General features: G+C 47.8%; 1 protein-coding gene across 3 annotated transcripts in view; it reads right to left on the bottom strand.

Annotated features, from left to right (window-relative positions):
- Positions 1-14,256, bottom strand: part of FAM124A (family with sequence similarity 124 member A) — a 131,467-nt gene that overhangs the window by 98,190 nt on the left and 19,021 nt on the right. For all 3 annotated transcript variants that reach the window (XM_029936816.1, XM_029936813.1, XM_029936815.1), the window contains one exon: positions 4,446-5,179. In XM_029936816.1, coding sequence (XP_029792676.1) covers positions 4,446-5,179 — 734 coding nt within the window. The remainder of the gene's footprint in view (positions 1-4,445; positions 5,180-14,256) is intronic.

Here is a 14,256-nt window from a genome sequence, read left to right as displayed (position 1 = left end):
CACTATGTGAAGAAGACAAGTAAAACAGCTGGTACAGATGAGGCCTTAAAAGCTCTCCAGTGAAGAGAGTCCCAGGGGTTGAGCCTGGCATCTCAACAATTCTATGTCTGATTTCTTGACCATTTTTTTTTATAAGTTTATTTTCGTTTACTTTGAGAGAGAGAGAGAGAGAGAAAGAAAACGGGCAGAGAAGGGGCAGAGAGAATCCCAACCAGGCTCTACACTGTCAGCACAGAGCTTGATGTGGGGCTTGAACTCAGGAACCAAGAAATCATGATCTGATCCGAAATCAAGAGGTTGACACCTAACTGAACGAACCACCCAGGCGTCCCTGATTTCTTGCCTTTTAAATCTTACCTAAATCATTTTGTTTCAACGGATTTCCTCTTTTGCCTTTTGTGGACACAAAGAACAGCTGGTGACCATCCTCTATGAAATAAGACTCCCAAAGACTTAGACAGCATTATTCAATTACCTTGCTTCTTTGAAGATGCAGAGAACCTGTTTTCAACATTCCCCAGCCTGAAGCTGCAGTGATATGCTCTTTGTGAACTGAGCTTTGGGCCCTCAACTGTGCTTTGTGTGTGAGTTTGGGTACATCATTTCTTTTTTTTTTTAAGCATTTATTCATTTTTGTGTGTGTGTGTGTGTGAGAGAGAGAGAGAGAGCGAGAGCAAGAGAGTGTGACCGGGAGAGGGGAAGAAAAAGATGGAGACACAGAATCTGAAGCAGGCTCCAGGTTCTGAGCTGTCAGCACAGAGCCTGACATGGGGCTCGAACCTATGAGCCAAAGTTGGACACTTAACACACTGAGCCACCCAAGCACCCTGCAAATCATATCCTAAGGACATCTCTGGCCCTGCTCACGGCAGGCCTCCAAAGGAGGCAGGTGGCCTCCCATTTGGGCCTCAGAGAAACAAATTTGGGGAGACTGTCTGAAGATGTACCCCTCCGTCTGGGATTAAGCCAAGTCCCCAGGGGCTGCTGGCAGAGACCACCTTGGCTTGCTCACCCTGTGTGCAGTGGCTTTTATACATGACGCTTGGTGAGGCACTCTGGCCCACTCTGCAGACACCACAGAAACCACAGAAAAAGGAGGTAATGCCGTGGTGCCATTATTCTTAGGGTACAGCTGAGGGTGGGCTGCTGACTCGCCATGAACACGAGAAGGTGTGGGCGGCACTGCTCCCGGGACTCAGAGCCAGGAGGGCCTGCACATCTTAAGCATGGCTCATTTTTCCTTTACGGACTCTAAATCCAATCCCTGATGAGTTTCGACTGTATTTCTGCTGCTAGAGAACTCTAAAGCAAATATGGGGGTTATCTCTGGAAGGGTGCTGTCCCACAGAGCTTTCTGTGATGATGGAAATTTTATGGATTTGTGCTACCCAATAGTGTAGCCACTAGTTACATGTGGTTACCAAGTCCTTGAAAATGTGTTGAGATTGAGAAACTGGATTTTGCATTTTAATTAACTCAAATTTTAAATTTAAAGGGCCACATGTGGCTACTGGCTACCAATTAGCTCTAGACACTATACAGGAAATGCAAGCACCCTGATGTCACCTTTGGTTTATGTGACTTTCCTAGCAATATAGTCTACTTCAAATCCCTTTGTTGTCTTAATTATTTTTAATCATCTTTTTGTGTAGGGGGCACCTGGGTGACTTTCAGTTAAGTGTCAGACTTCGGCTCAGGTCATGATCTCATGGTTCATGGGTTTGAACCCTGCATTGGACTCTGTGCTGACAAGACAGAGCCTGGAGCTTGCTTCAGATTCTGTGTCTTCATCTCTCTCTCTGCCCCTCCTCCATTCATACTGTCTCTCTCACTCTCTCTCTCAAAAAATAAACATTAAAAAAGTCGTCTTGTGTGGTATATATCATTGTCAACTATGCTTTTAAAATGTGAGGTCTTCTTACATGTACAAAAAAAAAAGGATAACATACTCACATTCCCAATTTCTCTGACTAGGTACATCCTCCCCACTTTGTGCAAAATGGAGTTACTAATATGTTCATTTAAGGGAAGGGTGTGCAGGAGTGGGGAAAGCCTCCTCTTCTGTTTCTTCATCTGGATGCTGCTTACACAACCGTTCACTTTGTGAAAACTCACTGAGCTGTGTGCTTATAATATAGGTAGTTTTCATACATTATTTATATGATTCTTCCATAAAAAGTAAAGGGAAACCTATAAAGAGAACCTGTTGTGTCCAACATCTGATGTTAATTTAGCTCTAGGGGATGCAGGAAGATTCAGAGGACATGGACCGGGGCTCCAGAAAGCTGCAGTGTAGCATCAAGTAGTGCCAAGAAAGGAGAGAGGAGTTTCAGGAGGAGGAAGTCTTCCTTTCCATCTTATCATATCTCAGTAGAAAACATTTTCAGGAGTGCCTGGCTGACTCAGTGTGTAGAGCATGTGACTCTCGGGATCAGGGTCATGAGTTCAAGCTCCATGTTGGGCATATGACTATATTGAACAAAGGCCTGCATTCCTGAGACCAAAGATAGATATTTTTCTCACTTTTTTGACACTTTGATGCTCTAACTTCAAAAGCCTGCACCTACACAGGCTTTATAACCATTTAAATGTGTGAATCTTTGAATATTCTTTCAATGGTTCCTTTGAGCACAGTCCAGGCCACTCTTTTATACTTTTTACTTTCACTTACATTATTACAGGCATCAAGAGAAAAAGTATTCTAATTACTGCAAAAAAGGAAGAAGTCTCTTCAAAACAATCACATTTACTTTGGTCTGGTAGCATAAATAAAACCCTTCCGTTTACTTTTACTTATTCAACTGCATCATATTTTGCATGCAAGCATGGGCGATCTTCAAAACACAGAAGAATTTTTTTTCTCACATTTCCAAAGAGACTATAGAGCAAATGCTAGCTAGCATTCAACTCACTGAATAATAAAGCAATATTATTTAGTTTCTTATCTGTGTAGTTCAAAGGAAAATCTGAAATGTATCTGTGTCCTATAAACAGTAAATATCTCAAGGCGATCTTTCTGACCTGAGCAGTGTGGCCTGCCTACAGTTTTAACCAGTCATCCGACATGTGCCAAACTCTCACTTCATTTTGGGATATGTGGATTACACTTCTGATGCTTAATGTCAAAATCAAGAACAACTATGAAGCTGTACCTGTGATTCAGCACCTTCAGGAGGTGATTTCAAGATAATGGCTCCTAATTTGCTATCAACTTTCTCCTTCCAGGTAGCCAAATGTGAAAACGGAGATGCCTGAGCCAGAGGTTTTTCAGAAAATCAAAGTCCTGGGGCGCTTGGGTGACTCAGTCAGCTGAGTGTCCGACTTCTGCTCAGGTCATGATCTCCTAGCTTGTGAGCTGGAACCTCACATTGAGCCCTGCTGACAGCTCAGAGCCTGGAGCCTGCTTCAGATTCTGTGTCTCCCTCACTCTCTGCCTCTCCTCCCTCGAGCTCTGTTTCTCTCTCTCTCTCTCTCTCTCTCTCTCTCAAAAATAAACAAACATTAAAAAAAAAGAAGAAAAACCAAGTCCTATATGCTTGAAACTGACTTACATGTAAATTCTAGAAAGCTTGTGTTTGGAAAGCATTTATCAGGTAGGGCCAAGTGTAGGCCACTCTTAAACCTACTGCTGAATTTTGCATTCTAGAGTATGATTAATGATTCTGAAAGGGTGTCAGACAACCACTGATGGGAGGAGAAACAGGTCCAGGAATTGAGTGACATATTAACCACAGAAGGGGGACAGTCCACTGTATCCATTTCCTTAAAATGTATCCAATCACCTCCTCCCAAGCTTAATGAAAGCCAAAATGCCAAAAACATACTCCTTTAAGTATTTAAGAAAAAGTAATTTTTCAAGCAATCGCTGGATTCCAACCACCTACCTCCTGCCTACCGGGAGAAAGAGGACAAAGGTGGGGAAGCTCTAGAGAGGAGAAGGACACAAGCGCATCCTAGGGAATGTCAATAGAGTTTACAATTTTCAAAGAGCTGCATTTCCTGGAGGTCCATTGTGGAAGTGAAGAACGCACTGGTAGAAATTCCCTAAATGTGAGGGAGTAGATTCTGGAATGTTCAATAAGCTCATCTGAAATCCCTAGGGGCCCCTAGCATTCAGTGCCGGCTCAGAGAGCGGGTGAAGAGGCGTGCAGAGGGCCTGCCAGTTACTCGCTGAGGCACAGAGCCAAGGCAGTGAAGTGAAAACCACCTAAGCAAAGAGCCCTTGGCGCCCCCTCTTCTGTTCCGGTAGAGTATGGCTGCTCCACTCTAAGAGAGAGAGGGGCCACTGATCCATCCCTTTTTTAATCAACTCATTGCTCTTTACCAGGTACTAACCAGGGTTTCGGCCAGAGCCAGCCTCCTAGTTTCTCTGTCCCCCCGCCAGGGACAGGGAGGCAGACACGACAGAGGCCTGTTCCCCGCCCCCCACCCCCACCCCCAGGTACCTGCAGAAGTATCTTGTTCCCATCGAGGTCCTCCGTCTGCCAGCGCCCCTCACTGATGGGACTGCAGGGATTGGGCAACAGAGGCACGAGCTCGCCGATGTCCTTGACCCGGAACTCCAGCACCGAGGAGTCGGTGGGGACCGGGGTCTGGTCACAGGGCAGTCTCTTCAGGGAGAACTGGATGTCCACATCCAGATTGGAGAAAATGGGGAAGATGCAGAAGTCGGTCTTCTTCTGGCTGGGGCTGCGCCGGAGGATCAGCTCGTAGAACTTGAGGATGTCGGCGTAGTTGTCGTGGCGGCAGTAGATGGTGAAGCGCACGATCTCCCGGCCGTAGTGCACGGGCCGGATGGCCCACAGCGGCGTGCCGGGGGCCAGCGTGAAGAAGTCCTGGCTGCACGGCAGGTAGGGCAGGAACCTGCGCGGCACGCGCTCCGTGTGGTGGTGGCGCCAGGGCGGCCGCTGCAGCGTGCGGTGCAGCTGCAGGATCTGCTCCTCGCCGTACTCCTCCTGCAGGAACAGAACCACCGCCAGCGCCGGCTGCGCCACCTTCGCAGGCTTCCGCCGCCGCCGCGACACTCCCCTTTCGGAGACCCGGAACAGCTGCAAGTCCGGGTGGATCCAGGCCAAGACCTTGTCGATGGCCTCCTGCAGGGGCTGGGATTCCCCGGGGTCTGCGATTATGTGGATGCTAACCAGGAAAGGGTCCTGCGCCTCCTCCACGGAGAGCTCACCTGGGGGGTGCAGAAAGAGAAGGAAAAGACCGTGAGCGTGTCATTAAAGGTGTCCTGTGAGGGCCTGCAAAGCCTTCACAGGAGAAGCTAACTTCTCGCTGCACTGACTCCATGATCATGAGGACATTCTGATCCCAAGCAGGCTCGCAAACACCGCTGCGGCATGCAGTACCCCGGCCGGCTGAAAAGCAGAGAATGGACTACTGCTGCGAAGAGTTCTCACACTTGCCAGTGCTAGGATGACCCAGCGCTGGAATTCATCGAGGCCAGTGTCCTTTGTATTAGGTGGTAGAAAGTCCAATCTCCACCAATCTGGAAGGGACCACACGCCCGTTAGAAAGACACTGCAGTATTAAGTGTATGCTATTTAGTATTTTGGGAAGGAGCTGCAGGGCCTCACCCCATGCAAGTCCCTGCACCACTGCACTCCTCGGATTGGCTTGTTTTGCTGGTTGATTTTGTTCATTCATTTAACAAACATTTATGGAATCCTTTCTTCATGCCTCTAGCTAGGTGCTGGGCCAGGCACTCACTCTAACTGACAGATAAAGCTCTGGCAGGTGAGGCATGCTGCGTCCAGTAGACCCATGGTGGGGTGGCCTGGCAGTCAGCACCTTGCTGCTGGAGGAGCCAGGGGGTGGTAAGGTCTGTGCGGAGGGGGGAGCACAATGTTCTCACAGTGTTCTTGCTGAGGCTGCTTACTGGGGCTGTGGCTAGGGGTGGGGGCCACAGGGTAGGACCACTGCTGCCTGTGTGATGCTGTCTTGCTGGCTTCCCCTCAGGCCACATCCACTCGGGCCCACACATCCTGAACGGGTAGTGTACCCCTCAATGTCTCTGGCAGAAAGAACATCTGGGAGCACTGAATTCAAGTGAGGCTGACCATGTAAGTTGGCAATGGTACACCGAAGAATGAAAAGTTTGCTGGCCATGCTGGCATATTTCTAATTCAGAAATATTCAGCACATTTTCTCAGCCTGATATAAGACTTGTTCTTTTAAATGATAACTCTATTTGCATTTTTACAGGCTTTATGACTCATCCAAGGGAAGTCAAGAAATCTCAAAGTCCATTGTGACTTGGGGGTTGTGGCTAGATTTATCTAGAACATAGATCTTTCATTACACACACGCTTCACAATGTCCACTAGGGTATTAGACAGAAGTCATTCATGCAGTCAATAACACTGACAAGTGTGATGTGCTTTTAGGAACAACAAACTTGATCAATTCACATGACAAAAAGTCAATTTTTTTTCTAGGTTTGCAAGACATGCCAAATGGGCTTGCGAGTATATTTCATCACATTTGCCTGTAATAATATGGTTTTAACTTTGTTGGGTCAAAACCTGTCTGAATTTTCATCCCAACTCCGACTGTTAGATTATCTCACTTAGGAATAGTTAATTCAGTTTGTTGTTGCTTTTCTTATTTACTCATTTACTTATGCATTTATTGAGCAATCACTATATATCAGACTCTTGAGAGACAAGAAAGCTGATATCATTGAGTACTATGGGCATCTGTCTGCATAGACTCTGGTGTGAATAGTGCTGTTCCCCTGGAATTGTGCAGTGTACAACCTGGACAACCACAACAGCAGCCCTCTAAAGAACCGTAAGTCACAAATGAGAACTTCAGAGGTACAGTCAGAAAAATTAAAACTCAATCTGATATATGCCTACAGGAAATACAACAGAGTAGCATTTTTAGGCAGGGATTAGAGTCTAAAGTCACCCTGATGTAAAAATTACCTGTAGACAATATTACTACTGAAAGTCCCTTAAATTTCCAATATAGTTCTAAAGGTCCTACTTGCAACAAGAGAGCACAGCCAGACAGGTGTTCCTTTGGCTGAACACCAGATGAAATAACAGGCTTACTCAATGGCTTATGTTGTAAAAGAGGGGTCTTGTATCAGTAAACACCAGACCCCTACGCAGTAGACTGTACCTTTTCCCTACAAGTGCCTTCTGGAACATAAGGATGACAAGGTAACAGCAAAGTCAAGGCTCAGTACTTCCACGATCATGGACTAGAATGGTGGGTGAAATTATGTAACCCCAGCCCCTTCTGGCTGAGCATGTATTCTTGAATTTGTATGAGTTAAATATGAGCATGATGTCATTCCAATTTACTACCACGCGACAAAGGACGGAGCAACTTTTCTTCCAGAGTGCTTCTGGGAAGGTTTTCCGGAGGTTTCTGAAGTGGGCCTTGAAGGGTAAACAACATCTCACTCATAGTACCCTCAAATCTGGGGGAGATCACTGCAGGAAGAGGGAGAACTGTTTATGAAGGCACAGAACGGTGCAAAAAAACAAGCACATTTGGAAGGGGGTGGTGAGTAATTCTGAAACATGGCAACAGATGCAGCAGGAAAAATGGACCGCAGCCAAGTTGTACAGGGCTTTAGCTCAGTTTGGTGGTGATAACGGGCAGTGGGAAGTTTTAATAAAGGGATGCTGGGATCCAGTCAGCAGCAGGCCAAGGAAGAAGTCAGAAAATGGATAAAGAGCCTAGACAAGAGATAACCAGGACTTGGCCCTGGAGGAGAGGGCATTATTGGCCCTCGTTCTTTACCCTGCCCTGTCTCCTTGCTCTCTGCCATGGGGCTTTATAGTTTCTCCCACTACATGGGTGACGTGCTCTCCCCACCCTTTGACTTCGGATTCGACCATATGCCTAACTTTGGTCAACAGAAAGACAAGGGTGACGTGTGTTTGGGCCTGCCTTCTTGTGCTTCTGACATTTCCATGAGAAGAACGTGCTCCGGCTAAAGCATCAGTGACAGAAAGCGGGAAGTGAAACACACCGATCACAGCCACCCCAGCTGAGTCCGGCCTGTATCAGCCAACCTCAGACACACATAGAAACATAGTAAGAGCCCCCGAGCCGTGCCTGGTCCAGACCACCTGACATGTGAGAAATAAGAAATATCTGTTGTTTGAAGCCACTGTTTGGGGGTGGTCGTTACGCAGCAATACTTAGAGGTGCAGTGGGAACACAGAAAAGGCACAGATGCACAGGCTACTGAGGAGACGCAGGTGACTGGGCCTGGAGCCCACGGGCCTGGGACGGGAGGTGGGGAAAACAGGAGAGGGGTGGCCCAGGAGGTTTCTGGCTTGACTGACTGGTCAGATATCCATGCCTAACTAAGACCTACAAAATAGAAGGGCAGAGTTGGGGGTAAAGATAAGGAGTTCCACTGGCCATGTTGGCGTGAGGTGCTAAGTGATTTCCAGGAGGGATGTCCTGTTAGCAATTGGACCCATGCACAGTTGAGGTCATGGGCTGAATTTAAGGATGGCTCAGTTACCTGTCAACTGTATTCTTGCTTTCATACCCCCGTAAAAATCTGAATCAATGGAAATCATCATGGCGGCTTAAGAAACAATCAGAATTCATGGGCTCTTGGGTTCTTCTCTTTGTTTGCTCTTCTGCTCACCAGGCTACTTTGTTTCACTCAACATTAGCACCACTGTGAAGCACGGCTGAAACACACACAGTGACAAGGCAAACCAACGAAATCTCCCACCAGTCAGCAACTCTCACAAAGGTAGGAGAATGTACCACACTCAAGTAAAACGTGTATTTCACTTTTCCATGGTCATTTGATGTCCATGTGGGGGGAGTGGGGACATGTGACTTTGCCAAATGTTAATGAATGCTCAGTATAAATAGAAAGAGGTCGAAAGGCTTTGAAAGATTTGTGGGATGAAGACATTTTACTTGAGGAAATTACGGATGATTTCTGTGAGAGGAGAAAAGGACATATGGAGTAGAAACGACGTTGGAGAAGAGAAGTTGGCAGAGCAGCAAGGCAGTCCTGTTGAGACCCTGAGCCTCCTCTCAGGGCGCGCACAGCCACGTGCATGGAGAGACATTGTTAGCTAACACACACACGATGTTCTCTGTGGGCTGGCACTTTCTCCCTGTTCTACGTACACGAACCCATTTAATCCTTAAGACAACCCAGGGGGTGGGGGTGGTACTATTATTGTCTCCATTTTCGAGAGCAGAAAATCGAGGCACAGAGAGGCAAAGTAATCTGCCAAGGTCCACAGCATCTGAGATGTGTCTGCACGGTCACTGACGGTTCTGCAGAGGAAGGTGCTTACCCTCTCTGGTGCACTCATTTCACAGCAGGATGAGAGCTGCCCGGCCCCATCACTTCTGGCCACATTGCTACTCTTCACCCCTCTCTGCTGCTTTCCTGCCTCCTTCTAGCTGGCTGGCTTCTCTGCCACCAGGCAATAGCTCTGTGTCTTGGACACTCATTTACATCTCTTTCTTCTGGCCTTGGGTGTGTGAAGAAGAATCATCCAGAAACCACCTCCCTGATGGCACACCACCAAGTCTTTACATCTGAGCACTGCCCTCTCATGCTTGCAGGGGAGCCTGAAGCCTGGGTAAGGGGAGGCCCCGGGGAAGGTAGCTTCTGAGTCCCCAACACAGAGTTGTCAGAACACCTCTGTCTGCCACACAAAGGTTTCCCAGAGAGAGCAGGAACAAAGACCGTGCTGATGCCCGCCTGGACGAGTGCATGTTTTCAGCTTTTCAGAAAGGCAAGACGCCCAGATTTCGAGCAGGGTGGGGGCACGGCAAGAGGCATCCAACCAGGCACCAGCTCGCCTGGGCAGCCTGGGATGCAGCCAAGAGCCAGCAAGGAAGGAAGATGAAGACCCGACGCCCGAGCTCCCTTTGCACTGCGTGAACCAGGGCGATGTAAGTGGCTTAAATCCTACCCTGAGAATAAGGAGAATGAGCGGTGGCATTAATATGCTCCAGCCATTGCCAGCATGTGCCCACTGCAAGAGGCCCTCAAATAAACAGGCACAAAGAGCCCCAGGGTGCAGCTCCCAACTGTCACTGGTGCTAGGGTTATCCACACCCCAAAGAAAATGTGTCTCCTGGAGCTGATAGGAAAGCAAGTATTTGAGGGGAAGGAGAGGAAATGTGAATAATTAATTGTCATGGAAAGCCTCCCTCTTCCCTGGAGAACCAGGGACGCCGCGACGGTGGGAGGTGCTCCGCCTTTATCATATCTATTACATGTCTTCTCGGAGGGCCTCAGAGAGCACCTGTTCAGCTAGAGTGAGACACAGACCAGAAATGAACCGGGCAACAGACTGACTTCCACAGGGCCAGTTAGAGGATGGTAGCTGTTCACAAATTTACAGGTATTAACAAAGCTTTCAGATCACTTTGCATTTCCCAAGAGGAGAAGGAAGATTCCTTCCCATGGGGTCATATACAGTTAGAATTTTTCTTTGATAAACAAAAACAAAAACCAGCTTTAAGTAAAAGCACTGCGTGAATCGGGCCTTCTATGAAGCAGGTGTCCTATGAATCCGTGTATCTGTTACATTTCCACCCAATATTTCACTTCTCTTGAATATCCCTTTTGTCTCTTATTTATGTATTAAGAAGAAAATGTTTTTGTTTATTTTGAGGGAGAGAGAGCAAGCAAGTATGAGTAGGGCAGGGACAGAGAGAGAGGGACAGAGAATTCTGAGCAGGCTCTGCTTGTCAGCACAGAGCCTGATGCGGGGCCCGAACTCACGAACCGTGAGATCATGCCCTGAGCTGAAGTCTGAAGCTTAACCGATGAGCCGCCCAGGTGCCCCAGTCTCTGAAGTTTAAAAGATAATTTAGACAGTAATAATCATGTATTAACCTCTTATCTGCCAGACACTGTCCTAAAAGCTTTACATATATTATCTCATTTAATTTAAGCCATGATAAAGGTGTATTCTCCCCATGCTGCAGGTGAAATATTCATGGACCTGAGATGGGCCATCCAGCCAGAGAAGAGCAGGGTCTCTGTGCTCTGCACCTGTGCGCTTTCTCGGCCCTCTAGCTCTCCATCCTTGGCTTGCTTGGCTGGGCTGTGAGACTGTGGCTCAGCTCCTCCAGGCAACGTGGGCAGCAGATTCCGCTCTGAGTGGAGGGTGGAGGGCCCTGACGCCTGGGCAGTTCCTGGCAATCCCTGGCCTGCGTGGACATGTTAAGCTGGAGTCTGGCAAAGTCCGGGCAGGGACTGAGGTCCCTCTGCCTGCCAACAGGCATGCTGATGCCGGACCTCCCACTCAGCTGTCCCAGAGCTGCCTGCACTGGGACTCCTGCCATTCTTCACACCCGGGGGTGGGGGAGGAGGGGGCTTCACACCAGTCTTGCCTGTGCCTGTCTCCCGCTGCCTGGTGCCTGCCAGGCTGGCCCTCCTCCCAGAACTGGCAAACTACTGTGTGTCCCCAAAGTACTTCCTTCCCCGCAGCAAGGTATGTCTAGTTCAAAGTCCAGATCTCTCATTTCAAAGGCAAAGCCTGGCCAACTCTCAGGATACAAGTTCAGAAGTTTTGGGCCATGGTCGATGTCTCTGTCATTTTATCCACAATTTATCACTGACAACTTAACAATTCTATACAAATTATTTATTGAATCAAGCACTGTTCATTGAACACCCACTATGTGCTGAGCACTGTAGGATACAGTGGGGAATGCAGGAATGTCTGCCTTTCTAGAACTTATCATGGGGGGAGGGGTCAGAGCGAGCAAGTACAGAAGATGAGGTGCAAGGGACACTTCCCTGAACAAACCTGTACGGAATGCGGTGCAGTGGGAGGTTTCCCAGGCAACAGCCATAACCACTTAGCATCCCCTGAATAAACTACCGTGCGCCACTCCAGGGCCACGAGTCCTGCGGAGGCCCGCCAGACCCAGGGCACCTCCAGCTGCCGCAGGTTTAGGGAATTTGGCCCTGGAGCTTGCCTGGAGATTTCGCTAACCACAGATGCAGGAGGCTGAATACACTCCTTATTTGCATTTCTAAAGCCCCACTCTAAGGCACTCAACCGCTGAGGAACTTGGATCCCCAGGATCAGACCCTCTAGATTGAGTGGCAGAAAACCCAGGTGAGGCGGTGGATTGGGCAAAGGCAGGCCAGGCGCAGGCTGCCGCAGGGGAGAAAAATTAGGTCAGGAAGCAGGAGGAACAGAGGCTCCGAGTGACAACACAAACCCTGGGGCATTGTGAGGTGCCACAAAAGAGCCACCCTCCCCCCACTAAGCTGCCCGTCTTCCCGGGAATGCCTGAAGTAAAAGCTCTCAGAGCAGGGCTTCCAAATTCCTTCTCCAGAGAGTCTATTCATCCAGAATGTAGTGAATAATCTGCCTTTATCCTTTTTTTTTTTTTTTTCAGATTTTCTTTAAAGCTAGTTCCTCAAACCTCTGAACTAATGAACAAACTGAAGCCATTCCCTTTGCCCCTGCCAATACCGAAGATAAAAATCTCAGGCTTTTCTCAATCCTTAGTAATGTTTCATTTTGACAAGGCTTTTTTGGTTGACCCGCAACTCTGGGCTGTGAAAGTGGCAAGGCTGAACCCAGTGCCAGCCCCAGCGGAAGCCAAAATTAGATGCATGGTGGGAGTTGTGAAAATCTGGTGGCAACCAGGTGACACGCAAAGTTTTTAACACAGGGCATCCGAACTGCATTCATAATGCAGATAAAAAGGTTCCTGTCTCAAGGTGCCTGGGTGGCTCAGTGGGTTGAGCTTCCCACTTTGGCTCAGGTCATGATCTCACGGTTCAGGAGTTCGAGCCCTGTGTCAAGCTTTCTGTTGTCAGTGCTGAAGCCGCTTTGGATCCTGTCTCCATCCCTCTGCACCTTGCCAACATTCTCTGGCTCGCTCAAAAATATATAAACATTAAGAAAAAAGTTCTCCTCTCTCAGCCTTTCTTGTAATTGAAGAATGGAATATTGGCTGAGGTGGTTAAGGCAAAACCTGTCTTCTCATTTGGCAGAGGACAGCAGTGTGGAATCTTCCCGATCCTTAGGCCTTTCACAGCCGTAAGGAGAGCTGTCTGCCTGCTCTCTATTCTCACAGTCTGTCGCCGGGCCGATTCAGGGATCTGGATGTGTGGCACCTGCTCTTGACCTCATTCTGAAACCAGGGCACTATTAAGAACGAAGCAATAGAGGGGCACCTAGGTGTCTCAGTTGGTTAAGCATCCAACTTCAGCTCAGGTCTTGATCTCCCAGCTCCTGAGTTCAGGCTCTGTGCTGACAGTTCAGGGCCTGGAGCCTCCTTCCGATTCTGTGTTCCCCTCCCTCTCTCTCTCTCTGCCCTTCTCCACCTAGTGACCTCTCTCTCAAAATGAAATAAAACAACAAAAAAATTTTTTTTAAGAATGAAGCAATAGAGAAAGTAAGGCAGAGTCTTTTAGATACCCTGCATTTTTTCGACTTGAAAATGAAAACTGCATTTTATTTTGTAAGTGTTTCTAAGTTTCATTCTGAAACAAACCTCCAGATAGGAAGAAGAGGGGGAAGCTAAGGCCAGCCACTAACCAGAAAGCAACGACAAGGACACTTGAAACGCCAACACAGCCTGGCAGAAATGCTGAATGGGGACCAGGGGGTTGCTAGGTCATTAGTGTGAGAAGGTATAAAAGCAGGAGCAACAATGAGCAGAGTTACCCTCCCCAGCAGAGTTATCTAAGTCCTCAGGACCATAGTGATTTTGAAAGTTTATGAGACAGTAATGCAGGTCTGGTGCACACCAAAGCCTGACGCTTAATGCTGGACCAAGACCCTCAGAATATCGAAGTCAAGGGCTCCACATGACAGAAGAGATGCTAGTACTTTACATAGAACCCTTTCTTCTACTCAGGAATTTGCATTCCTTTTCAACCACTTCACATATACCTTGTCATTTTCATCAGTGGCAAAGTCACCCTGAGAGCCGGGACCCAGAAAGTTCTACAGACTTGGAGATGAGGCAGCAGGGCTGGCAGACAACAGGGTTAAAACATTCATTTTGTTTTGAGAAGATAGGTCTATCACAATGCAACAGACAAGAGGGGAGGATGGTGACCAACAATTTGTTCATCAGCCAACCCCAGACCTCTAACACTGCTAGTGCTGATGGGAGGAATCCTCAGAATTATAGTAATTAAGACTTATTTCACAAAGGGATTTCCTCTAGCAGGATGTTGAAAAATCAAATAACGTTTAGCTATTACAACTGTTTTAGGAAAAAGCACTACATAGGTGCCTATAAAATATATCCCGAATG

The sequence above is a fragment of the Suricata suricatta genome, chromosome 4 (genome assembly GCF_006229205.1).
Source record: "Suricata suricatta isolate VVHF042 chromosome 4, meerkat_22Aug2017_6uvM2_HiC, whole genome shotgun sequence".
Classification (NCBI taxonomy): domain Eukaryota; kingdom Metazoa; phylum Chordata; class Mammalia; order Carnivora; family Herpestidae; genus Suricata; species Suricata suricatta.
The sequence above is the reverse complement of the archived record's forward strand: the minus strand, read 5'-3'. Positions and strand labels throughout refer to the sequence as shown.